Here is a 26083-nt window from a genome sequence, read left to right on the forward strand (position 1 = left end):
CTGCCATCTCCTGTAACAACAATTATTTATGGTGAATTCTCTTCAGAATTAGAAATTGATTTCCAGAGAAAAATATATATTAATTAAAGAAAAAAAATGTTAAATACAATTGAGCTTTATGAAGCATTACAACAAAATTTGCCTAAAGATCATTTTATTGGTGTGTATGCTGCTGATGAGTTACCTTTGTTTATTCATACATTTCCAGCCGCCATAATTATAAACACTGATTCTAGTGATAAGCCTGGTGAACATTGGGTTGCTGTTTATATATCTAATATGTGTGTGGGAGAGTATTTCGATAGCTATGGTATACCTCCCTATATACAACATCATATAAGGTTTTTAAAACGAAACTGTCTGTATTATACATGGAATAATAGACGTATTCAAGGTGATTTATCTCATTTTTGTGGACATTACTGTTTTTTATATTTAGCATGTCGTGCATCTGGGTATTCGATGCAGGATTTTTTAAACAAATTCTCACTCACTACTATTGATGCTAATGATATTATGCTTTATTCATTTATGAGAGTATGATGATGTTATTTTTTTAAACTCCGCCATTGCCGGTCCCAAGCCCTGGATGAGAAAGGAGGAGGGTTGGGGGTGTTGCTACCCCCGTAAAAGAAAATAATGTTCAATTAGGGGTGGAGAAAATGAATACACCCCCTGTGCTATGTCCGCCATGTTTCGTAGTCTCTGTCATGTTGAAATAGGGGTTGGAAAACGAGTACACCCCTAAAATGGAGGATGTTGTGTGTTACGTAGTCTCAGTGTAATTTCTGCTATGTTAAAATAAGGGGTGGAAAATAAGCCATGCTCTGTTCTGTGTTCATAATCTCAGTGTAATTTCTGCTATGTTAAAATAGGGGTTGAAAAATATGCTCATAAAAGAGAACGAATACACCCTTGCTATGTTATGTGTTATCTGCTCTTCTATGTGTTCGTAATTTCTGCTATGTTAAAATAAGGGTGGAAAATAAGCCATGCTCTGTTCTGTGTTCATAATCTCAGTGTAATTTCTGCTATGTTAAAATAAGGGTTGGAAAACGAATACACCCTTGTTATGTTAGGTACTCTTATGTGTTATCTGCTCTTCTATGTGTTCGTAATTAAAATAAGGGTTGAAAAAGTGCTCATAAAAGGGAACGAGTTCACCCCTTAAAATGGAGGTCGTAAAAGGGAACGAGTCTTATCTGTTATCTGTTCTGCTGTGTGTTACGTAGTGTTATGTGTTATCTTCTCTTCTCTGTGTTCGTAAGGGTTGAAAAATGTGCTCATAAAAGAGAACGAGTTCACCCTTAAAATGGAGGATGTTGTGTGTTACGTAGTCTCAGTGTAATTTCTGAAATAAACCATGTTCTTTTATTAGCTGTGCTATGTTAAAATAGGGGTTGAAAAAGGGAACGAGTTCACCCCTTAAAATGTGCTCATAAAAGAGAACGAGTTCACCCCTGAAAGAGTGTTCATAAATGGGAACGAATCTGTTCTGTTGTATGTTCATATTCTGCTATGTTCAAATAGGGGTTGGAAAATATGCTCGTAAAAGGGAACGAGTTCACCCCTAAAAATGGGCTCATAAAAGAGAACGAATACACCCCCTAAAAAGTGCTCATAAAAGGGAATAAATTCACCCCTAAAATGGAGGTCGTAAAAGACCGTGGGCTCACGGTGCACGGTGGTCATTTTCTCGGGGGCTCCTGAGTTGTTCTAATATGGCCAATGTTGAGCCAGATCGATCACTTCTATCCTACTATCCACATCGACGTACTGTATTTGAACGTAATATCTTACACAGAATAGCACTACTACGTGATACGTTCTAACAATAAACGTACCTAGAGAAGATGTTCACAGTGCTGTCCTCCCACATCTATGCAAACGTGCTAATCTGAGGTTCGAATGCATTCCATTACTCCCGGTCTGCTGCGTAACTGTTCACACGCATCTTCAATGTGATTTTGTAAATCGGCAAATTCCATTCCCTAAATGCGAAGTTCCTTTTCCTCCCACATTCTAAGCTGTTTAGCTTCGCCCCTGTCCACTTCCGGACTATATGTAATATAAACTTTTTTCTTGTTTTGGTGCCAGGAATCTGTGGTTTCATTTTTCAATATTACTTCTGAGACACTCTGTATATATATATATATATATATATATATATATATATATATATATATATATATATATTTACAGTGAAATCAAATTGCTTAAGTTATTGTTTTCAATATAATCCTTAATATTGTGATTTGTTGCGGTTCTTTGTGGTGAGGTTGAAACAAAACTTTGTTTTGTTTGAATTACATCACAATTTGTAGTGTAATATTATTTGTGTGCATATAGCTTTATGTGTGTTCAAGTTTCCATTGGCAAAGCTGTCAATGTACAGGTGTTCCAAGAGTTCTAAGTTCGATACGTTTGTTTCATTGCCATCTGCAATAATAATAATAATAATAATTGGACCAGCTGCGCAAGGAATAAGACGAAATGTCGCGGAAAATTGTACTAAGGGATTCGCATTTTGCGCGACAACTGCCCAATTCAGAGGTCCGACACTGAGAGTGCTAAATTGAACACCCTGGAATTTAAAGTGGTCTACTACTCCCTTCACCTGGCTCCATCTGATTGTTATATGTTCCCAAACCTGAAGGAACATCATTTTGAGGGCATTCCTGACCTCCAACATTCTGCAGACCTGGTTTTAGACACATTCAAGGGAATTTTATTTGCAAAGGTTAGAAAAAGCTGTAACATTGTTGTAGCAAGCGCATCAGTCTCAGGAGGTAATCTGTTTAATGCCTGAGCAATTTAATTACTCTTACTCAGCAAAACCAAAAACATCTCTGGAATTTCTCTTTTGTCATTAATAATTTTTAACTGCTTTTACAGAATATTCACTAACTTCCAAATACATATTACAGAGCATTATTCCTCAAACCATTTTCATTATCACTAAAAAGTAATCTCCCCTTTACATTAGCTTAACGTTATGTTTCTCTAACATATTTTTCCTCTTTTATAGATGCATATCCATATACAATTTAATTACAACAATTAAGCTAGGCTCATTCACTTCCTTTCTTCTTTCTTTTTCTTCATTTTATAGTGGTTAGCTACTATTCGTTTGAGAGTGACGCTCTGAATTAGTGTTGGCTAATTTATAATGCACTGCACGCCAGCACAAAATATTAATCATATTTGGGAGTCAATTTCCATTTTCCTTGCCTCTTCCCACTAAACGAGCGTAATATATTTTCTGAATCGTTCAGTTTTGCTTATACTGCTTCTTATTTCATGCGTTTAGACCACTTAGGGTATGGGCTACGAACGTTTCAAATCAACTCAGAGATCTATATTTGTCTTAAATTTAGGGGGGGAGGGAAACAGTCTTACCTTGCAGAACTGGCTTGGAAACCGAAAGGTTAAAGAAATATTTTTATATTTAAAAGTCGTCTCGATTCAGGCATATTATGATGGCCAGCTACATTCTTCCTGTTATGCACGAATTAGGAAAGAAATCATAAATGTATCATTTTTATTCTCAGGCTGCTGTTTGGCCATCATTGTTCTAGATCATGATTTCTCCTTGAACTACCAGAATCCCTGACGATATCTAAAGAAACACATTGATTTTTTTTTTCAAGTTTACGCTAATATATTCTTTTTTAATTGACAGTAATGATTTCCTTGAAATTCTGCACTTCTTCCACTCTGTTATTCTTCTATACGTATTCTTCCTTCTTCAGTGTTGATGTTTGTGGAATATTTTTGTTTGGATTTGCCTGAAGTGTTTTCTATGGCAGATTTAATGGATTTCTGCAATTCCCGTAGGTGACTTAAAGACATGTTTTGACATGCAGTTTCCTTTGTGCCGGGCGATGTTTCAATAATTGATATCCTCTGTTATCGTTCTACAGTTCTTCCGTCACTTGCGTAAACTCTATTAATATGCCTTTTTTGTAGGAACAAGCACGTGTAAAATGTCCAACCACATGACAATCCAAATATAGTACGCGACAAAACATAACAAATTTTTTCCTCGAAGGTCAAGATCTAAGGGTTTACTTGTCCCTACCATAAATCCTTCATTGTAACTAGATTCCGGCGTTGCCGCTCCAACTCAGGTAGAACTGTATAAAGCTCTCAGTATGGCTAACCCCATTACGGTTATTATAGTAGCCCGAGCCCGTGCAGACCTCTAAACACATTACCCCACAGAAATGAGTGCCATAAATCCAGGCCTTCTAAAGGCTGTTGCGCCAGGAATTGAGTTATCATTATTATTATTGCTAATAATAATATGTAATATTAGTAATAGGCTTAATAAAGATTCTGCCTGTTTATCTGCTCTGCTTGTAAGTATATTATTTCTAACTTTAAGATATAGTTATACAGGTCAATATATATTTGATCAGTTTCTTTCTAATGTGATTCGTCACGTGTATAAAAACTAGACAAATTACAAATTAGGCTATTATACACAGGAAACTAATAATGATAGCTTTATTATTCAGATATTAACCTGCATAGATTAATACATACGAGGATTTAGGTACTTCATAGAATGCTTTATAATCATTTCTAGTTTTTTTTAAAAGAAAAAAGTTTTAAATTGTCATTATAGACAAATGGCCTGTCGAATAATAATAATAATAATAATAATAATAGTAGTAGTAGTAGTAATAGTAGTTGTAGTTTTTTTTTTTTCAGGACATTGAACAAAGTTATCGTGTCTTGCAAAATATTTTTGATGGAGACAAAGATCATGTTGTCATCGAAATAGATCAATCTTCTTCAAAAATTGAGGAAAACGAAAACGAGGACATGTTTTGAACATTTGAAGTGTTAAGTTCCAATTGTTTATTTTATCTATTTATGTGAGAATTTTCAAAATAATGTTCAATCAGGTCTGATATAGTGCTTTATGTGAGATTGATTCTAAGTTGCATGAAGGGCATAAACAAATAATAATAATAATAATAATAATAATAATAATAATAATAATAATAATATTTATAAAAGACTAACATTAGTGCATCACGCTAACTCCTGATAGTAAATCACGTTGATGCTCATTGCAATAATATAATATTCTTCTCTAACACAGAGGACAATACTGAACATTTGTACAACTGGACGACGTGCTATGCAAGTAGGGTGTGGTGTCATTGGATGGCGTGGAAAGGCAGGCAGTGGCACTGGATGTGATGCAGTTGATAGGTAGTTTTCTACCCCTTCCTTTGGTTCGACTATCGAAATATGTTTCCTGTTGACTTAGTTATTTTTTCTTAATTGTTTCATAAATTTATTTAATAAATGTGCCATTTTTATTGTTTGTCGTTTGCGCAACATGTAGGCTACATTTCCTGATAATTTTGTTTTCATATACAGTTTGTTATAATTTCATTTGTATTTCTTTATGTCATATAGGTCCATAAGCTTCTCATGTATTCTGGTTTGAAATTTACTCAGTTTGATTGTTTAAAAAAAAAAAAAAAAAAAAAAATTAGAGTTGTGTGTTTAAAAACGTTAAAATTGTAAACAATTTTGTAAAAAGAGAGTACTTCATTTCTAATCATTATCATGACCGAAATGGAAAACACATAGTGCAATAATTTAAATTTGAGCATTTATATTTATGTATCCGCAAGTTCGTTGGTCGGCTAACTAAAAAAAAGAAAGAAAAAAGTGAATGTAAACAATTAGAGCTCTTAAGTATTGACTTTAACCTATAATTAGTGCTTGAACTTTCCGGGTAAACTGTACTCGCCCGATACCCTTTGCGTTTGGTTTACTCGATCCTTAGACCTGATAAACCCGTTTGACCCGTGTTTGGCCTGTTTGGACCGTTTGACCCGATAGACTCATTATGAGTTCGTACATGATAATTAGAACAATTTGTGTTATGATAATGAAGTGAAACAACACATCATTTACAATAATGACAGACTAAGCTTGTTTTCATAAAAACGGGATTATCAGGTCATCCCTATTCATACGGTTCAATCGGGCAAACCCGATTCATACGGGTAAAAATACAATATCGGTCCAACGGTCCGTGCGGTCCAGGATCTATTCTATTTTCTGAGCATTACCGAAAATGCACAGTAGCCCGAAACAGCTCGGACGTAAAAACTATCATATTATTATTATTATTATAATTATTATTATTATTTTATTAATAGGAGAGAAAATTACTTGTTAAATGACCTGTATGTATTTTATCCCTATTTTAAATAGTTATTCTGATTTTATGTATCTGCTTACTGGTTTGCAACACTCAGAAAGAATAGTTCGAGACTTCATTGTTTATCCTGGCGACAGAGAGAGCGGCTAAGCTTTTGTAATACCGGCAACATCCAACTGGTTGACAAACCTCACGTGGCCGCTAACAACCATATGACAGTTTTACTGCTGATAAGAAAACTTGGTTTAGCTTTGAAAAGCACTATATATCAAGTTTCATGCAGGGCACAACAGTTATGGATGAGCTCTTCTAGATTTCGGACATAATACAAAATTATTGAATGGCTAGATTTAAATTACCGTAGGAAATTCTGCTATTCTCGAGGATCATTTGGCTTGATATTTCGGTTAATACATGTCAGAAATTTCAGTTGTTCCTTAAGCTAAGCATTTCGATGATCCTGCCGCTGCAATTCTGCTAATATCCATCTCCTGAGATGCTCATAATCAATTTACAAAGATGTATTACAGCTGGGAGTACTACTGGAATAATAGATCAGGAGTGTGAACGTCTAAATTAAGTTATCGATTATCAGCAACAATCTGGAACTGGGTCACAATCCGTAAGCAATCTAAAAAGCACAGTACCCATTATATCATCACACAAACACTATTTCACTTTCGACGTTCACACAAAACCTCTTTGGAAACACTTCTGAAATACTCGGGTTACACTAAACCCTCCATACTTGTAATCCAATTATCTTATTACTTAATTACTGATTCCACTATATTCTGTACACACAAGTATCTCATTATTACTTAACAATTTTCAAATATTTTCACACAATAGTCAAACTGTCGATTACAGAGCATATGCCAAATACTTCAAACTATTGCTGCTGTTTAACCTTACAATCATTACCTCAACATTAACAATGCGAAAAAAAATCGTTAATACTACTACAGAAAGAATCAAGAAGGGGTGAATAGAAAGAATATTTAGATCTACTGACAAATAACACACGTCATAGGAAAGTACGTAACCAATATTGTGGTTGGGACACCACACACCGCTCGGCAAGTGTTTACCAGCGTTTTCAATTTGTTATGCCAGACGGAGTCGAACACCAAGGTATTTTTGACATGTGTAGAAAAATATATATATGAAAAACGCAGAGAAAGAGAAGGCTCTGCACGTTGTGCTTCCTGATATGATTCATACAACACGCGTGGTTTAAGCACTTATTGCAGAACAAATCTGTAGTTTGCATTTCCAGTGGTGGATCCTCTGATATCAAACTCGAAAAATATTTCTTTAAGCTCCAAGTACGATTTAGATTTTCGAAGCTGCACTTGAATTTGCGATATCTCTGTAATCAATTTTGACGAGATGGAATAATACATAGCTAATACTTCAGTTTCCAACAGCAATATATTACGCTACTAACTTCAATAGTCGAAACTGTTAATATCTGTGCGACGAAAACACATTGTCAATACAAGCTAGAAAACACGTTTCTCAATGTCAATCGACAATGATAGCTACCTTTCGTTGCTGTAAATTATTCTCTACTATCCTATACCCTTCAATTTCTTGTGAGAAGAAACGAACAGTACGCGTAACTGGAATATTCGCGATCATTATATGCAGCAAATTTCTACAGTTTCAGGTTGGTCCATTTTATAAGTTACGAGGTGTTAAAAATTGTGCGCCAGAAACGTGAAAAAGTTTTTGCTCTTAATGCAGTTCTACCAAAATTTAAAAAGATATTGCATTAACTTTTACACGCGAAGACGGTGTATTAATTCAGGCATTTTCAGTTTCTTCAAATATGCTCCCACTACGTCCGTGGAAGTCGAGAGAACAGTTTCAATTTCAAAGAACATGAAAATCTGAAAAAGTATTTTGAGATAATGTGTAACCAGTAAAAACAAAAATAAAGTTCCATGAAAATCGAATGACTCCTGCTGTTAATTTGTTTTCATATATATATATATATATATATATCTACGGTGTTTCAAACCAATACGTACGCTATCCAAAACTATATGTTTCAGAATCCTAAGGTACTCACGCAACAATTTTTATGGAGGCAGTTTGGCTATGGGCATATAATTTGAAGTACTCACCAACTATCTCTATAAAAATTGTTGCGGAAGTACCACAGGCTTCTGAAACTTGGATATTTGGATAGGGCACATACTAGTTCTTAAATAAAGTCTTGACCCGACTACAGTAGGTCCCATAATATTTGATCTAGGGACCTTTAAACTTCATTTTTTCCATGTTTTCGGCAGCAGGAAGCATTTGTGCAGCCAGGTTGGTATATACTTTTCGTCTTATCTGCGTGTCAGGAATCACCTCCCAAACGTTGTTTTGAAACATTCTGAGAAAATAGGGAAACAGAAAATGGACTACCCTGTATATATATACATTCACAAGCTAAGTACGTGTAAATATGTCATGACCCAATCCTGAAATGAAATTTTAGTTTAACCTCCCACGGTAATATTCTTTAGGCTAAAGAACACGGATGATTAATGAAAATTAATGATTTTGAAATGAATTATTTGTGCTCTCCCAACGGGAATCGAACCCAAGATCAGGTGAGCCAAAGGCGAACACCTAGCGACTAGAAAAACGGGGAGGACTATATCGCAGTCATGATAGCAGATTTCTTTACTTCGGCTTTCATATCAAGGTATTTTGCAAGCTTTAATAATATTTCAGCAATTACTGAACGGTAGAGATCCTTAGGTTATTCCAAGTAATTAAAAAGAGACTTATTTAACTAGTCCCAACATTTATGCGCACTTTCCTAATATTGTGTGTATATTTTTAAGTTCTTAATGCCTGAGCATATGGGCTCTAATGGTTACACTGTGTGATTAAACTGTAACCATAGAAGCTTAAATGTATAAACCCTTTATTATTCTACAAGTGATGGCAAAAGTATCGAAAACTCAACATGATACTCTGAAAGGAATTTATATATATATACAAAAATCGATCTGATTCAACGATACACTTTTTCATTAAATGATTCCAGTTTACCTTCTGTGGAAAAGGGTTCATGCAGCCCCTTCTAGCGGCTATATCATTATGCCATATTTCGATGCACCCATACTGTCTGTCTTTACCAACAGCAAAAGTTCATTAGTAATTGTTAGTATTGCATTTATGCCATTATTTCCGTTATTTTATTGTATAAGTCAACATCGGGTTATAAAGAATCTGCATCACCGTTGTACTGGAGCTAATGACTGAAAAATTATAGCCGGTTGATTGTCTTCTTTCTCTTCTGTTAGATAAAGATTTTCTGCTGTTCCACATTTGTTCATTGAAAAAGTTTCGACGTTGTACAATTTGAAATTAAGTACTTTTTAAACAATCGTTCAAATTAGATCCTGATTAAGATGTAATATCTTACGATATTCGTAATCTATTCTATATAAATAATTGTGTGTGTATATAGTTGTAATTGTACGAGAAGAGAAAATACGAATATATCGTACTAGTTTCAATAGTCTGGAATCCGTGAGGATTTCATAACTGGATTATCATCTCTTCTGTTTATAAATAATAGCATTCACGTCATCCTGAAAAATAAAGTATCTTACTAAGTTCATCACAAAGGCTCCAGCAGATGCCTGTACATATTCAAGCATATGTGTTCAATACGTTATTACGTTTTCCATACTGAGTAATTTGTTTGCCTCATGTAACTAAATGATCATCCTTTTGTTATATGGCAAAGCTATTAAATTGTAGTGTATTTATGATGATATGAAGATTTTAAGTGAATTAAATGGTTACATATGTAATGGATTCAATAAAGTACATTAAATAAATGTTAATTATGTACAATGATGGATGATTCATATCTAAAACAGGAGTGCTAATTACGTAACTCATATGTTAATATGGATAAATATTGATATGTGTGTGGATATTGTACCCTATTGCAATCGCACTGGCTTAAGTGTATAGTCTGTAACTCATGTGACGAACCGACAACTGTTTAAGCGCTATATGCAGCAAAGAGGGTGACCAACATTCTAGAGTTGCATTTGATTTCATGGTCATCTTATTTAACACATTTGCATATCTTTTCCTGATGTATTTTACACATTTTTTTTTTTTTTTTTTTTTTTTCGCTTGCATGTTGGGCTATCCTGCGTTGGTAACGTTCCGGAGTCGGAAGTCCGATGCAATACTGTTGACCGAGCGCATTTCTATGCATTTTCTACCTGATTTTTTTACGTAACGTCTATTTGCCGATATAGTGGGAAAGTCAGTAAGGTTCACACAAACTGTTACCGTCACATCTCTCTCTGTTTATGAAGATTACTATTAAATGCTTAGTAAGGTTGGTTTTTCATGTTGGGAATCTCCTTTGGATGAACTGAACTTGCAAGCTCGGGTCAACGTGACTTGATAAACAACACTCATTGTAGGATTATCTGCGCCGTGCCAGGATGGCGAAAGAGAGGGCACCACAAAGTCAGTAAACATTTGTTTCCTGGTCTTGTAAGAACATATCACACTTTAAGTTTAGGTTATTAAACAAGTGACTTTCGTTTCACACTGTGAAACTACACTAGACTTCCAAACTATGCAAACTCAACACTCAAACTGGAAGTAGTAAATCTGTAACTTCCAGTTGCATTACAGAGATAAAACCAGGGATGGAACTTACGCTTGGTACGCTGAAGCCACTTCTTACTATCCCTTACTGTTTTTGCTATATGAATATTAATATTCAAACCGGAAGTGGTAGTAAATTTCTACAACTTCCAGTTGCACTAGAGGAAAAAAGTCCGAGATGGAACGTATTTTTGTAGTACTAAATCCATTTCAAGAAACTGCTTCTCGCTATCTATTACCGTTTTTGTTCAATAGCGATTAACGTTGAAGCCAGAACTGGTTGATTTCTACAATTTTCGGTTTGAATAGAGGTTTGAGAGAGGTGACAAGACCTACTCTTGGAACTATGAATCGACTAAAGAAAGCTGGTTCTCACAATTTCTTCCGTTTTGACTATGAAAATTGTGTTGAAACCGAAAGTATAGTAAATTTTTACTACTTCTGATTTTATGAGAGAGAATAGGGTGAAGATGGTATATATTATAAGGATCGCAACCTTTCAGTGTGCATTATTTCATTGAGCACATGTTATTATCTATAAAACACATGCTATTGTTTATAATCATTAATTCAAGCAGACTATGCACAGAAATAAACAGGAAGACACGAAGTCAACACGACAGAACCCGAGGAGAGAGGAACCACCCAGGGGTCAGCTATAAAAGAGGATCAGAAGACGTCCAAATTATCAGTGGAGCACTGATCAAATAATCTACAACACCCGCTCCCGAGGTAGCACTGGACGAAGGAGTATTACCTTACCCAAATCACTAGAGACTGCCATGAGCTAAAGGGTTCCCGTGCCAAAGTATTTCCTTCCTTCACCTTTACTTGTGCTAAAGATAGATACTAAATTATCTTTGTACTTGCAAAGAAGTTTCGTAATATTTTATGAATAAATTGGTGAAGGGTTAAATCCCGGACTGTTATTGACTCGATCGATTAGATATTACATGGTGATAGGAGCGGATTTATGTACGAGACACTCTTTTTATTAACGAAATTAAAACTTTGATTTAGGCACGAAATAAATAGGTCAGTATTATTTGTTTTTCTATTTTAATTTTCTTTTTTTTTTCCTTTCTTCTGAAGGTGCGATTTTTTTATGCCGGAAACAAGGTCTGGTAGGCAGACGTTTAGATCGAAATACGATAATAGTGAAATTTTTAGTGACATGATACAAGGTGTGTGAAACATGTCTTTTAGTATGCCTCACTAAAAAGTGGTGACATAAATGAAGATCCGGATAGATATTTTATGCTCTACAACGAGATGGCCACTATGTAGTCATGGTCACCAGCAAAGAAAAAAAGTCTTACCTATATATTTGCAGGACACCGCATTGGATTTAGTTTCACACGTTAAAAACCAAAATCAGTACGGGTAACATACGAGAATCTTAAAGCCAAATTGATCTCGCTAGGTAGATCTAAAATACCTTCATATAAAGCAGAACAGGAATTGTTTCAGGTCCAGCAGAAATGTGACGAGCCCATACATTCCTACTTCTTGTGAAAATTACGAGCTATTTGACAACTGATACCAGATGCAATGGAAGAACAAAAACCACTCCAGTGATCGGACTCCAGCGAGATTTCAACAAAATAGCGCTCGAGAGGTTTTAAACAGTAGAAGCACTACAATTAAAACTAAATGCACTAGAGTCCGTCAATGATCTATTACGGAAGAGAGATCACGTCGGACTATCACACGCATTACACATGCTATATGGTCAGAGCCCTATATTTCATAGTTCATCCTATCTATTGGCTAATGATCCTAAATTGCCATATCCAACTCGACAACCTTACCAGCATACATTTCCTGTGTAAATGCAACCTGCCTTACAACAACAACAGTTATGTTCCTGTACCTGCACAACAAATTGATAGTTGTCAGCTTAAGCCATCTGTAAGATGCTCCCAACCATTAACATCAAACCACCAAGAACAGCACAACGTTAACCCCACGGACATTCCCCACTAAGAGAAAAATCCTATTCAAACTGATTTTTCCTCACTGGCCAACAAGATGGCAAAGCTTTCATTAGTCATCGTTCAATCCAGTTATAAGAATCAATCAAGGAATCGAGGGTAGGGAAATAAGAGGAGGAACTCATTAACAAAATGGTGGCAAAAGAAAAAAAGACAGGGTCTTCCGCAAAACAACCAACAAACCACACTTGTAGAAGATCAAATATTACTCTGTGCCGAAAACGGGCACGGAGTTTCCAGTTGTTTTAGACGTTAAAAAAGAAAGAAAAAAAAAACCGTAGGGTAGCCTCTTCTAAAGACCTTTCGAAGATATACCCCCTGATACACAGCTAATTCCATTTCATACTAGAGTAAAAGGGATATCTGGTAAAAATATTAATTTAAAACACATACCATTAATTACTTTCAAGGTTAGTCAACAATTTAGTTATTATTTTCGAATAGTACAGAAATCAACGACGTCAATCATTTCTGGAATAGATTTCTTACAGTGTAAATATGCTACAATTGATTTAAACAGAACATCATCTCTCTCTTCAAGCATCCACGCAAACAGACGCTCCCTGCAGAGAAGCACGTCAACACATTATCAGCGCTCGCGACACGAGTTATAATGCAACCTCAGAAAGCATGTCTTGCTAAAATGATCATACTTCCTCCTCGATCTCATACATTCATTCTTGTCGCAACGAAAAAAAAAAAAAAAGACCGAGAATATTTTTTTTTGTGTCGCTACTTCCCGGTTACTTGAGAAACATAGGTTACGTGCCATTGTCTAGAAAATTTATGTCAATAAAATGACTATTCTGATTACAAATCCTAACAGCTACTGCATTATTTTAAAAAAGAACACGCTAGTGGCGACTCTTGAGGGACACGAATTTCCTTTCCACGCTATTTCCGTAGAAAATATGCAGTAGTTCACAACCCAGGAAGAAACTGATGAACGTCTAAAATACACAGAGATTTTTTTTTGAAAAAGACCTTTTTGATATAAATCCGAATTTGCATAAATTTCAAAACCAGACAATTTACGACTTGTTATACAAGTATAGGGACGTTTTCACATATGCACCGGATGACATCGGACAATTGTTGAGGCTATGTGCGTAAAATCAGGATTTCTAAATCTGCCGCATTTCACGATCGATCACAACCCATTCCTATCCATATTCGAAACCACGTGGATAAGCAAATCCAGGAACTTACTAATGCCAAAATCATATGGCCAACAGACGATAATAGCATCAGTTCTCCACTGCTGATTCTTAAAAAGCCCGGAACAAACGATCCCCGTATAGTCCTCAATTTAAAAAATGTTATACTTATATTAAGTATTTCTCCGTATCATTCCAATCAACGGAAGATGTTTTAAACTCTCTCAAAGGCAAAAATTTTTATAACAATCTTGGACCTTTTCGTCAGCTATCACCAGATAGTATTTTACCCTAAGAGCCGTAAATACATGACTTTCAAGGTCGAGGTGCGTAATGGACAACCGTACGAGCTCTCAGGCCTTGAGTATTAACTACGAGAATGATTTTGGAGGGGTTACCTGACAGAATAACATCATTTGCGGACGATATTGTCCTTGGGAGTTATAATTTTCATCAGCAACTAGGAGATTTAGAACTCTTATTGCAGAAGCTAAGAAAACACGACTTCCGTGCTTGTTTTAAGAAGATGCATTTCTGTTATCAACAGTTAAATGTCCTTGGCTATCTACTTCTGGAGATTCTATTAAAATTTCACCTAAAGAGCGAAAAAAATTCGAGACTTTAAAGAATCTACTACAAAATGGAATCTTAAGTGTTTCATTGGCCTCTGTTCTTACGCACGCATATCAAGGACTTTACAATAAAAATACAGCCTTTCCAACAATTGACATCTCCTAATCCAAAATTTAAATGGATTAAAGAATACGACATTCCTTTGAACAACTAAAAAACGATATCTCTTTCTCATTTTGATGACTCATTGGAGATAAGGATTTTTGCGATAGTAGCAAAATACAGGCAGGAGGAAAATTGGCTTGCTATACCCGGGTAATCCAAAACAAGCATAGGAAACCTACTGTAGCAGCAGACTTACTAAGTCCAAGCAAAAAACTAGATCTATATGGCAAAACTAGATCTAAGAATTACACGCCTTAAAATATACTATAGGCAAACTTAGGTATTTTCTTCTGAATAGAAAATTCAATTTCTATAGAGACACTAAATGCCTCTCGACTTTGAACACACAGCCAGATAAGGTTGGTAAATATTCATTATAAATTATTTCTGGCAGACTACAGCTTCGAGATACACTATTTGCTCAGCTGTTAACATCTCACCGGTATTATTAGTAAGCTAGAACAGACACAAGGCATTCAAAATGTCGAACACGACAAAAACGATAACTTAGAAGAAAGCAAGGATTGCCTTCCGTTCTAACTCTCTTCAAATCAATGTTCTACAAACCACGGATCGCGACCTTCTACCAAACATAGCACCGGAGTAGCGTAAGGATGATAACTACAAGGATATCATTTCCATGTTAGAAGGAATCAGATAAACCCTCAACAATTCAATCAGCTAGACATTTCTGTCTCAAAGACGGCATACTCTACAGGAAGCAGAACCATCCCGACTAGGCATCTTATGCCTTCTGTGTATACCAAAATCTCATGCTAATCTGTGGTTTACAACCTTCCACAAACAACCAACCGCATCACATTTTGGTTTCACAAAATCCTACAAAACTGTTATAGGGAAATTCTAAATGTCACAGCATCTAGTGGAAAAATTATCTAGCGCATAAATTAGGACATGTCCCGACTGCCAAAGATTGAAGAATTTACCTGAAAAGAAACAAGCCGAGTTCCTGCACCACTCTGTTGGAGAAACTGGAACAGCATGCGTCTTTGACGTGCTTGGTCGATTTCAAAGCACACATGGGCGAACTAAACACACATTAGTGGCAACAGAACTCGCTACACGTTACGTTGTTGCAAGAATATCCGATTTTATAACTGCTTGAAACACAGAGAGCTTCTTAGAACATGAAATTATTTTACATTTTGGCACATTTAGTATATTGTACCTAGACCAACATCCAGGGCATAGTGCCACACGTTTCCAGTATTTTGCTCAAAAATACAATTTTACTTACAAATTTTCTCCAACGTACAACCACGCCTCGATTGGACTTGTTGAGCAAATAAATAAAATTATACAAGACTGTCTCGAATTATTCGTTCAAGAACATCACACAAATTGAGAGAAATGGTTACCATGTGTCATTTTTGCGATCAACACTTTTATGGTACACAAAATGGTACAAAATATTCCTTCAGTTTTCTATTATTCGGGTACGAAACCCATACACCATCAGAATGCACATTCGAATCCAATCATACTATACAAGTCGACAAAGATAAATTAATAGCAATCAGGAATAAAGTCAAAACGAACTTGGAACAAGCTTACATGAAACAGAAAAAAATTTACGATAAACGACACACACAAACGTCTTTCCAGCCAGGAGACCTCATATTAGTCTAGTACCCCACAAGAAAACAGGATCAACCAAAAGTTTTTACAAGCTCCTACCGGGGAGCTGCAAGGGTATAGAAAAATTGAACCCGAATTTGTATCGAGTAGAACCATCCCCAAAATTTAAGAAAAGAGTTCAGGATATTTCTATAGATCGAATCAAGACTTTTTACGCCGAATAAACAACAGTATTTCCTCAACATGGACTTTACAAGGATACGAATAAAGGAAGGAAACAACAAAACTACATGTACTCACCAGCGGCAGAAGAAGAAGAAAAGAAAAGAATTGCAGTACCACTGCTAAATCGCCTTTCTTTATTCACTTATAAATTCTTCTCATCCTGTTATTTAACTTGACTGCATCATTGTATTTCCGTTCAATCAGCAATCTGTAAACTTGACACTTTTCTTCTTTCCGTTTCAAGAGTGTCAATCTGAGCAAGGATGAAATACAATATTTTTACGTCATTTTTCTTTTTTCCTTATACAGGATGTTCATGAAATCAAGCTTCTCGTTACTTTATACAGAGTGACCAAAAATTCATGTTCTTCATTTCCTTTTTAGAAAGATTCTCCACATTCTGATCCCAACTATTATTCTTTCCTTCATTCTCACGATCATAACACTTACTTGTGTCTCACAATTTGTAAGTCCCGTTATTATGGTAAAGATTCATCATTACGCCCGGATATTCAGCTACCATTAGAAAGGATTACTTCGTCGGCGCCTACTATTCAGACAGACATTATTTTCGATACACACAGATCCTAAAATTTACATGGCACTAAAATTTACACCGAACTTAGCCATCAAGAAACTCGGACTATACATGTAATCAATGACTTAGTGTACTTATATTAAATTGGGCTGATTGTGACACTGATCACTACCTGGTAGCAGCGATAATACGAGAGAGATTATCGTTGAATAAAGGTAATATTCAATGTCCGAAAACGGAGAGAAATTAGAAGAGAGCCAGGTAAGAGGGGAATACCGGATTGAAGTTTCGAATAGATTCTCGGTTTTAGAAGATTCGGAGTGCATTAGTGTTCAAGATACTTGGATTGAAATTAGAGATAGCATTAACATTTCAGCAAAAGAAAAATTTGGACACGCGGAAATACGTAGGAACAAACCATGGTTCGACCAGGAATGCATTAAACGAGCAGAGAAAACAGGCAAAATTACACTGGCTACAAAATCCGAATGAAATAACTACACAAAATTTCGCAGATATCGGGCAGGGAACTTCCAAAACTTTTAGAACAAAGAAAAACGATTTTTTGAAAGCTAAAATTAAGGAACTTGAAGATAATAGTAAAAATAAAAATATTCGGGACATGTATAAGGGGATCAGCGAATTTAAGAAAGGCTATCAACCTCGTGCGTATATATTAAAGAAAGCTGACGGTACAGTTCTCACTGATACGGATAACATCTTAAATAGATGGAAAGATTTCTTTGACGATTTGCTGAGCACGCAGATAAAAACTAATGTGCGTGGAGAAAGAGAGATACACACCGCAGAACTGTATATTCCAGAACCCAACCGAATAGAAGTAGAAACCGCTATAAAGAAATTAAAGAAACACAAATCTCCAGGTGTAGATGAAATTCCGGCTGAGTTAATTTTAGCTGGTGGAGAAAAATTGTGGAACAAGATACACAAACTTATTCTCCTTATCTGGAACAAGGAAGAATTGCCACAAGAGTGGAAAGAATCAATCATTGTTCCAATTCATAAGAAAGGCGACAAATCTGACTGTAATAATTATCGAGGCATTTTTCTTCTGTTAACATCCTATAAAATCCTTACAAATATTCTATTCGCAAGATTGACCCCCTACGCAGATGAAATTATTGGAGATTATCAGTGCGGATTTAGACGAAATCGATCAACTATCGACCAAATATTTACCATTCGCCAAATACTCGAAAAAAAGTGGGAATATAATACCCCGGTACATAAACTATTTATTGATTTTAGAAAGGCGTACGACTCGGTTAGGAGAGAAACCATTATACATCGTTCTTACAGAACTTGGAATACCGAGAAAGCTAATTAGATTAATTAAGATATGTTTAAATGGATCCCATAGTAAAGTCCGGGTAGGGAAATTTTTGTCCACGAGCTTTTGCGTAGAGAATGGCCTGAAACAAGGAGATGCGTTGTCGCCATTATTATTTAACTTTGTTCTGGAATACGCTATAAGGACCTAGAGCAACCAGGATAGCAACCAGGGCCTAGAGTTGAACGGTATTCACCAGGTTTTGGCATATGCTGATGATGTAAATTTAATAGGGGCTGATAGGAGAACAATAGAAAGAAATGCAGAGATCTTATTAAACGCTTGCAGGGACATGGGTTTAGAAGTAAATGCAGAGAAAACTAAATACATGGAAGTGCGTCGGGACCTAATACAGCAAATTGTGGATGCGTTAAAATATTAAATAATACTTTTGATAAAGTGGATAGTTTCAAATATCTAGGATCAATATTAACAGAGGAAAATCATATTCACGAAGAAATTAAATGTCGACTAAAAGCAGGGAATTCGTGTTACTATTCGGTTCAAAATCTCTTGTTGTCGCGAATTCTGTCGAGAAATTTGAAACTTAAAATATACAAAACGATAATCATGCCTGTTGTTCTGTATAGTTGCGAAACATGGTCGCTTACTCTGAGGGGAAAACACAGACTGAAAGTATTTGAGAACAAGATCCTTAGACGAATATTCGGACCCAAGAGGAACGGGAATGGGGAATGGCGGAAACTTCATAACGAGGAACTACATAATTTATACGGTTTACCCAACATTGTTAGAGTCGTCAAGTCTAGGAGGCTTAGATTGGCAGGTCATGTAGCTAGAATGGAAGAAAGTAGAAACGCTTTCAAAGTCTTGACTGGAAGACCAATCGGAAAACGACCATTAAGAAGACCTAGGCGCAGATGGGAGGACAATATTAAGATGGATCTCGCAGAGATAGGAATACAAAGTAAAAACTGGATCCAATTGGCTAAGGATAGAAGTCAGTGGAGAGCTTTTGTGAACGCGGCATTGAACCTCCGGGTTCCAAAGGCCATAGAGTGAGTGAGTGAGTTAGTTAGATAGCATTTTCTGACCACTTAGAGGAAGATAATAACATTTTGATCCTGCTTAGTCTAAACAGATCTATAGTGCTATTTTCTTATTTTTCATATATTTCAATACAAATGTTTTTTTTTAAATGATTTATGGTGTTTTAGTGTCCTCATACTACAACCGTGTTTTACATTATTTTGTGTTCTCATAGTGCATCTGTTTTCCTGTAACCACATGTTAGTGCATTGTAACTGTGTTTTTCAAAATAATCTTGTGGATTATTATTATTATTATAATTATTTCAGTGTGGAGGTGTAAAGATCTCCACCTTTCAGTGCGCATTATTTCATCGAGCATGAAAATACGAAGGCAGCACGACGGAACCCGCGGAGGGACGAACCACCTAGGAATCATCTATAAAAGAGGACCAGAAGACGTCCAAATTATGTAGAACACTGATCAAATAACCTAAAACACCGGCTCTCGAGGTCGCACTGAACGAAGGAGTATTACTTTACCGAATCTCGGAAGGCTGCTATCAGCTAAGGGGATTCCTAACTACAACCTAAAAATCTTGAGGTTGCCATGAGCTAAGGGGTTTCGGTGCAAAAGTATTTCCTTTCTTTACCTTGACTTGTGATGAAGATAGACACTAAATTATTATCTTTGTTTGGTGATGGGTTAAATCCCAGACTGTTATTGATTCTACCGATTAGACTTTACAATATTCTTGAGACACTTAATCAATTTCAGAATATCATTTCTCGCTATCTATTAACGTTTTCGTTTTAAGGTGATCAAGTTGAAACCAGAAAGATTAATTTCTACCACTCCTCGTTTGAATATAGGGTTAACAGAGTAGACGTATCCTTTGTTGGAACACTGAACCGATCCCAGAAAACCATTACTCACTAACTCTTACCGTTTTTGTTTTTTTGAGAGATGAGAGTGAAGATGGTACATTTCCTTGACACTGAATGGATTCCAAAACACTGATTATCGCCACTTGTTATCGTTCTAGGACGATCAACGCTGAAACCGGAAATTGTAAATTTCAACCATTTCCGATTTGAAGAGAGGGAACTTATTCTTGAGACGCTAACTCAATTCCAAAATGCCGCGTCTTGATATTTCTCATCGTTTTTGCTCTGATACCCGAGACAAATGGGCATTGCCATTAGTTTTTGGAAGTCACAACGAATTACAGATACTGGTAAGTTAAAAGTTTTTTTTTTTTTGAATAGTATGGAGAATAAGCAAAAAAAAAAAAAAAAAAAAAAAAAAGGCGACAAACTCCTATAAAATCAACCGGAGATTAATTTTACGAGTCGTTAATTATATCACTGAATTTAGTATAGATGAAAATTCCTTTACAGAATAGTAAAGAGAACGGAAACATTTAATAAATACATATGAAATGCATAATAAGTGCTGATATTTTGAATCATGTGGTATTTGTATAACGTACTTATCAACATAAATCTTGCTTGTTCCAAACATTTGTATTGTGGCTAATGATAAGTCCAACGTCAGTATTTCATATTTTATCTCTAACCTAACAATTATTAAGAACATTTCCTAAAACATACACATAATGCTATGTACAATTCATCGCTATTCATTACATTTCTTAAAGCGTCATCAGGCATGTATGAACAGAAAATAGCAAAGAAGAAAGCGAGGACACTACGGGTCAATCATGGGGAGTGTTAATCTGTATACAGGATGTACTGGAAAACATGGAAACACATTCAACTATCATTATAAATTATTCTACCACAAGACAACAATAACTTCTCCAGTATTTTTCTAAGATGAGCATTGTAATAGCAGTCGAAAATTGTACTGCTGTGAACAGAACTGGAATGAAGTTAAATGTACTTACATTTGGAATTAACGTTAATTACGAAACAAACTTTACCTTTTGCTTTAATAAGATTTAACTAATATACGATTTAAGTAATATAAGGTTTAATATATGATAACTTTGTCAGAAATGATTTTCCTTATTAATACTTACATTGGTTTCACTATCTCTGATAAGAAAATCACCATCTTGCCCATGCTCATTTAATATTGCATCACACTGTGCACGAGTAATTGTCCCATAGTACCAATCTTTCCCAATAAGATGAGGTCGATCAACAGCACATGCCAACGACTGCATGCTCTGTGACATGGCATCACAATTAGCATTCGGTATTCGTTCAGGATTTCTATCCAACGAGCCATCACGTCTGTCCCTTAAAGCCTGTCCACGATATGGTTCCGTTAGATATTCACTAAGTTCTTGTAAATAATTTCGCGGTACCAGCCCTATCTGTCCTTGAGCATTTCTCGCTTTATACCACTCAGGATCCGACTTTGGCCTATCCAATATTTCTAACCGGTCACCTTTTTCAAAACTAAGTTCCTGCTCATTTTGAGAGTTAAAAGTATAAAGAGCCACCATAATGTCCAGAACATTTTCAGCCATTGCATATGTATGAACAGTATCATCATCCGTTTCCTCTTGAGTGTAGTTGCTAGGAAACCAGCCGCCATTATTACCATACTGTCCTCGCCACCAACCATCGTTACTTTTTTCTAATATTAGAATTCTTGTGCCTTTCACTAAAGACAGCTCATCGGCTTGCTGTGCTTGGTAGTTGTACTTCACCACTGCTGTTCCTATTGCTTCTGACGGGTCAACAGCAACCCTTCTTGACAAAGTTGGAGATTCAACAACACGCGATGGTGAATTGGTTGAGGGAAGTGTTTTCGAACCAGATCCTTTTTTCACTTTCTTTTTTATACTGAAAAAAATGAAAGATAAGTTGCATGAAAACACTATAATGGATAATTTTTAACTACTGAACAAAATTAATTACACATGTATATGTGAATTTAATATTAAACTAAATCTATAACTTCTGGCTGCATTAAATGAATAATGTGAGAGATGAACCTGTTTATCTGACGCTACATTCATACCAAAAACGCCATCTCTTACAATTATTACCATATATAAATCAGTACTGAAACCTAAAGTTCTACTAATTCATACTACTTCCGATTTTTAAGTATAAGAATAAAGCTGAGATGAAATTTATTCTTCGGACACTGAATCCATAAATTAAAAAAGCTTGTCGGCTCCTATTACCGTTTTCTCTCTCCATGTGAAAAAAAACATTAAAGCTGCAAGTAACAGTAATTTGTACCATTTCCGGTTGAAATAGAAGAGTGAAGTTAAACATGAAAACTGTTCTTGCAGTACTGAAACCACATAAAAAATCTGCTTCTCGCTATTTTTACCATTTTTTAATGGTGTTCAGCGTTGAAATTTTGTTTGACTAGAAGAATGAAAGTGAAGATAAAACTTATTCTAAAAACGCTGAAGCCACATTAGAAACCAGCACCAAACAACACGACATGGGGCGACCATATCTCATTAAAATGTTGGACTGTCAAGGTTGGTGCATCAGGATAGGAAACAAATTGTGGCACAATCAATACCAGACTTTAGCAGTAGACAAAGCAGAAGTGTGTCTAAGCACATAGTTCACCGCACACTGTTAATATAGATCACCGCACCCATACCACACGTATAGCAATGTTACGGCATGGCATCCCAGATTATAACTGGAATTAACAGTTCCCCATCGTCATTGGACTGCTGAGTAATGGCAGAACATTGAACTGTCCGATGAATTATGATACTGACTACATCACATCGATGGCCGGTTCAGAATCCATGCACAGTAGAACAACGACAGGCCAGTGGTGGCTCCATTATGATTTGGGGAACCATTATGGCCATCTATGGGTTCGGTAATGTGTGTGGAGGGCACCATGATGGCTCCTAGCTGTCGGAAGGTATCGGTAGCTGATCGTGTATACTCAACCCATTCATGTCGGCCGTATTTCAAGCTGGCAATGGCATTTTTCAATAAGACAATGCTTTATTACAGGGCCAACATTATGCTGCAGTGGGTCGGGAAGCAGTGGTGAATTGCTGCAATAGCTCCCAAACTTACCCAATCCTCCAAGTTGAATACCTGTGGAGTCACTGAACATCAGATCCGAGATCATCGCCCCTATCCACGGAATTTATCAGGAATTAAGTGCCCTATGCTTTCAGCCACCTACCAAGGCCACATTGCTTCCCTGTCAAACCGCATTTCTGCTGTCCTACGAGCTAGATGGAGGAGCAAGATATTAGGTAGGTGGTCATAATGTTTTGGATGGTCAGTGTGTATTTAAATATATTGAAGACTTAAAATGCCATTATTTCTTGATTTCTAGGCTGGATCTCACTATTTCTCACATAAAAATATCTAACCAAATGCTACAAGATGCTGGATTAAAATTGAAAATACTATGTGGATCGTATACACTGAATGCGTGCTAATCATTCAGTTACCCTACAAGTACCTTTAGCGTGGGCTACTTACAGGTCTTTTACTTTTGCAACTTCTTGTTCTTATTGTTGCGCATTAATATCTTGCAAACATTATACACTGAATTACATTAGAACTCTTTAATGCTACATAATTTCTTGTTGGCCATACGAGTATGGACCATTGGTTGGGTAATTTATGATAGCATTTGGTGCCATTGTCATTATTTCTCGCTTCTCTGCAAGGCGTTCGCTACCTCCTAAAATTACCCTACTGAAGGAGAGATTCATCTCAATCTCAAATGGGCGCACTGCCTATGTTACTGGGTCCGATAAGACACATGTTATCTCTACCATATTAGATCCCATTCCTGGTCGCAAGCAGCTCCAGCACTGGGTTGGATTCTGCAAGGCTGTGGTCAAACTAATAGTGAGATAGATTTCGGCCAATGCGCTCTAAGCTTATATTATTATCCTTCTTACTCTTAAAAATGAAGGGAGATTTCTTATATGGGCAATTATAGCGCCCCACTGCGAATCGTTTCAACCAGTTATGGACTGACAACAGGGTTCTATCTTCCGTGCATCAGTCATATTCTAATTACCCGCTCGATCTTCGAATAGGTGGCGGTGAGGTCATGAGGCATAAGAAAATACCCACCACAGTAAAGTTTCGGGTCAACCGAAGACAAGTCTGAGCATGCTCATCACCTCAAATCGCTCTTCTTCGTAAAATTCTGGATCTAAACTGATTTTTCATTATTCTGGTTTATTACAGACAATAAAAATATAAAAAGATAAACTTGGTATCATATAAGCCTTATATATATATATATATATATATATAACGGGTGCGTCATTTATAATGTCAAACCTTGATGACGGAGAAACCAAAAGAGAGAGAGAGAGAGAGAGAGAGAGAAGCGAAACTTTGCACGAAGCAACTATACAGAGGGACACATTGGTAGACGTATTATTTGACATCACCGGATGAACAGTGTTGTCAACCCAATATAAAGTTATGATTTTTTAAATGGAACGACCTAAATTGTATTTCATAATTGAATTCAACACTAAAAAGGAAGACGAAAGATATGCCACCCGCAGGTCAGTGTTGCAAACTTCTCGAGAAATAACGTTAAATATGTGTCACATTTAAACGCCTTTTGCACACACAGGGAGTGAGGTACACACAATAGTTATGCACAATAATTTAAATATTGGCCAGAACGGTTTAAATTGACACCAAGTTTAGATGGGTTCGTTAAACAGTGTTGACATAACAGAAAAGACAAAAGTCGAGTTTGGATATGGTGTAATAACTCGAAAAAGGCCATAAGTACATTACGGTTTAAAATTTATAGGACAATTTGGTATGTCATAAGAAGCATTCTCACGTTTATTTGAAGTCGACAAGTCAAGTACTTACCGAGATTATAAATGACGCACCCGGTATATATATATATACACACACACAGGGTGTTAATGAACTATACCGACAAACTGTAAGAGGTGATTCCTCATATAAAAATAAGAGAAAAAGTTCATATGGAGCTATGGCGAAAAGTGCATAGTTTCAGAGCTAGGGCTGTCCAAAATCGCGAAAAAGCCAAATTTCAATAGGTCCTATTTCGAATTCTAGAAACTGTGAATGGTGGTCCTTATCAGCGTAAAGGAAGCCACGCATACGCAATCCAAAATGTATGTTCCGTCAATTTTCAATAGGTATACAGGGTATTATTCTCAGATATGCTCTCAACAGAGTTTTGAGATATACCCTGATTTCAAGGAAGGTCCAAAGTAAGCAGGAGGTAAACCTTGACAACAATGGGAAGTCGGAAGTGTTAGGAACGGGCAGCTCCATGCTTTTTTGTGTTTGGAAAAATGTGTGATGTGATGTATTTCGTCACGGTACATTTCAAGTTTTCTTTACTTACAAGCGTGAAAGAAAACACTGCAGGATGCGTTTTCCCGAGTACGAGAAACCGTGCTGTTGACGATCATTAACACTTCCGACATCGCGCCAAAGGATTCTGTGTTCACTGCTATCAAGGCTAGTTTGGATCAATCATAAAGTCAGAGCACATCTCAAAATTTGGGTGATGACATGTCTGGGAATTTCACCCTATATGGAATAGTCTGTACACCCAGTGAAAATTAATGAAATATGCATTTTGGATTGCTTATGCGTGACTTTCTTTACGCTGATAAGGACCACCATCCACAGTTTCTGGAATTCGAAAGAG

At 36.2% G+C, this 26083-nt stretch overlaps 1 protein-coding gene across 8 annotated transcripts in view; it reads right to left on the bottom strand.

Annotated features, from left to right (window-relative positions):
- Positions 1-26083, bottom strand: part of dock (SH2/SH3 adaptor protein dock) — a 180521-nt gene that overhangs the window by 27795 nt on the left and 126643 nt on the right. For all 8 annotated transcript variants that reach the window (XM_081769257.1, XM_081769261.1, XM_081769256.1 and 5 more), the window contains one exon: positions 21480-22254. In XM_081769257.1, the coding sequence (XP_081625383.1) occupies positions 21480-22254 (775 nt within the window). The remainder of the gene's footprint in view (positions 1-21479; positions 22255-26083) is intronic.

The sequence above is a fragment of the Thermobia domestica genome, chromosome 8, assembly GCF_964235325.1.
Source record: "Thermobia domestica chromosome 8, izTheDome1.hap1.1, whole genome shotgun sequence".
Classification (NCBI taxonomy): domain Eukaryota; kingdom Metazoa; phylum Arthropoda; class Insecta; order Zygentoma; family Lepismatidae; genus Thermobia; species Thermobia domestica.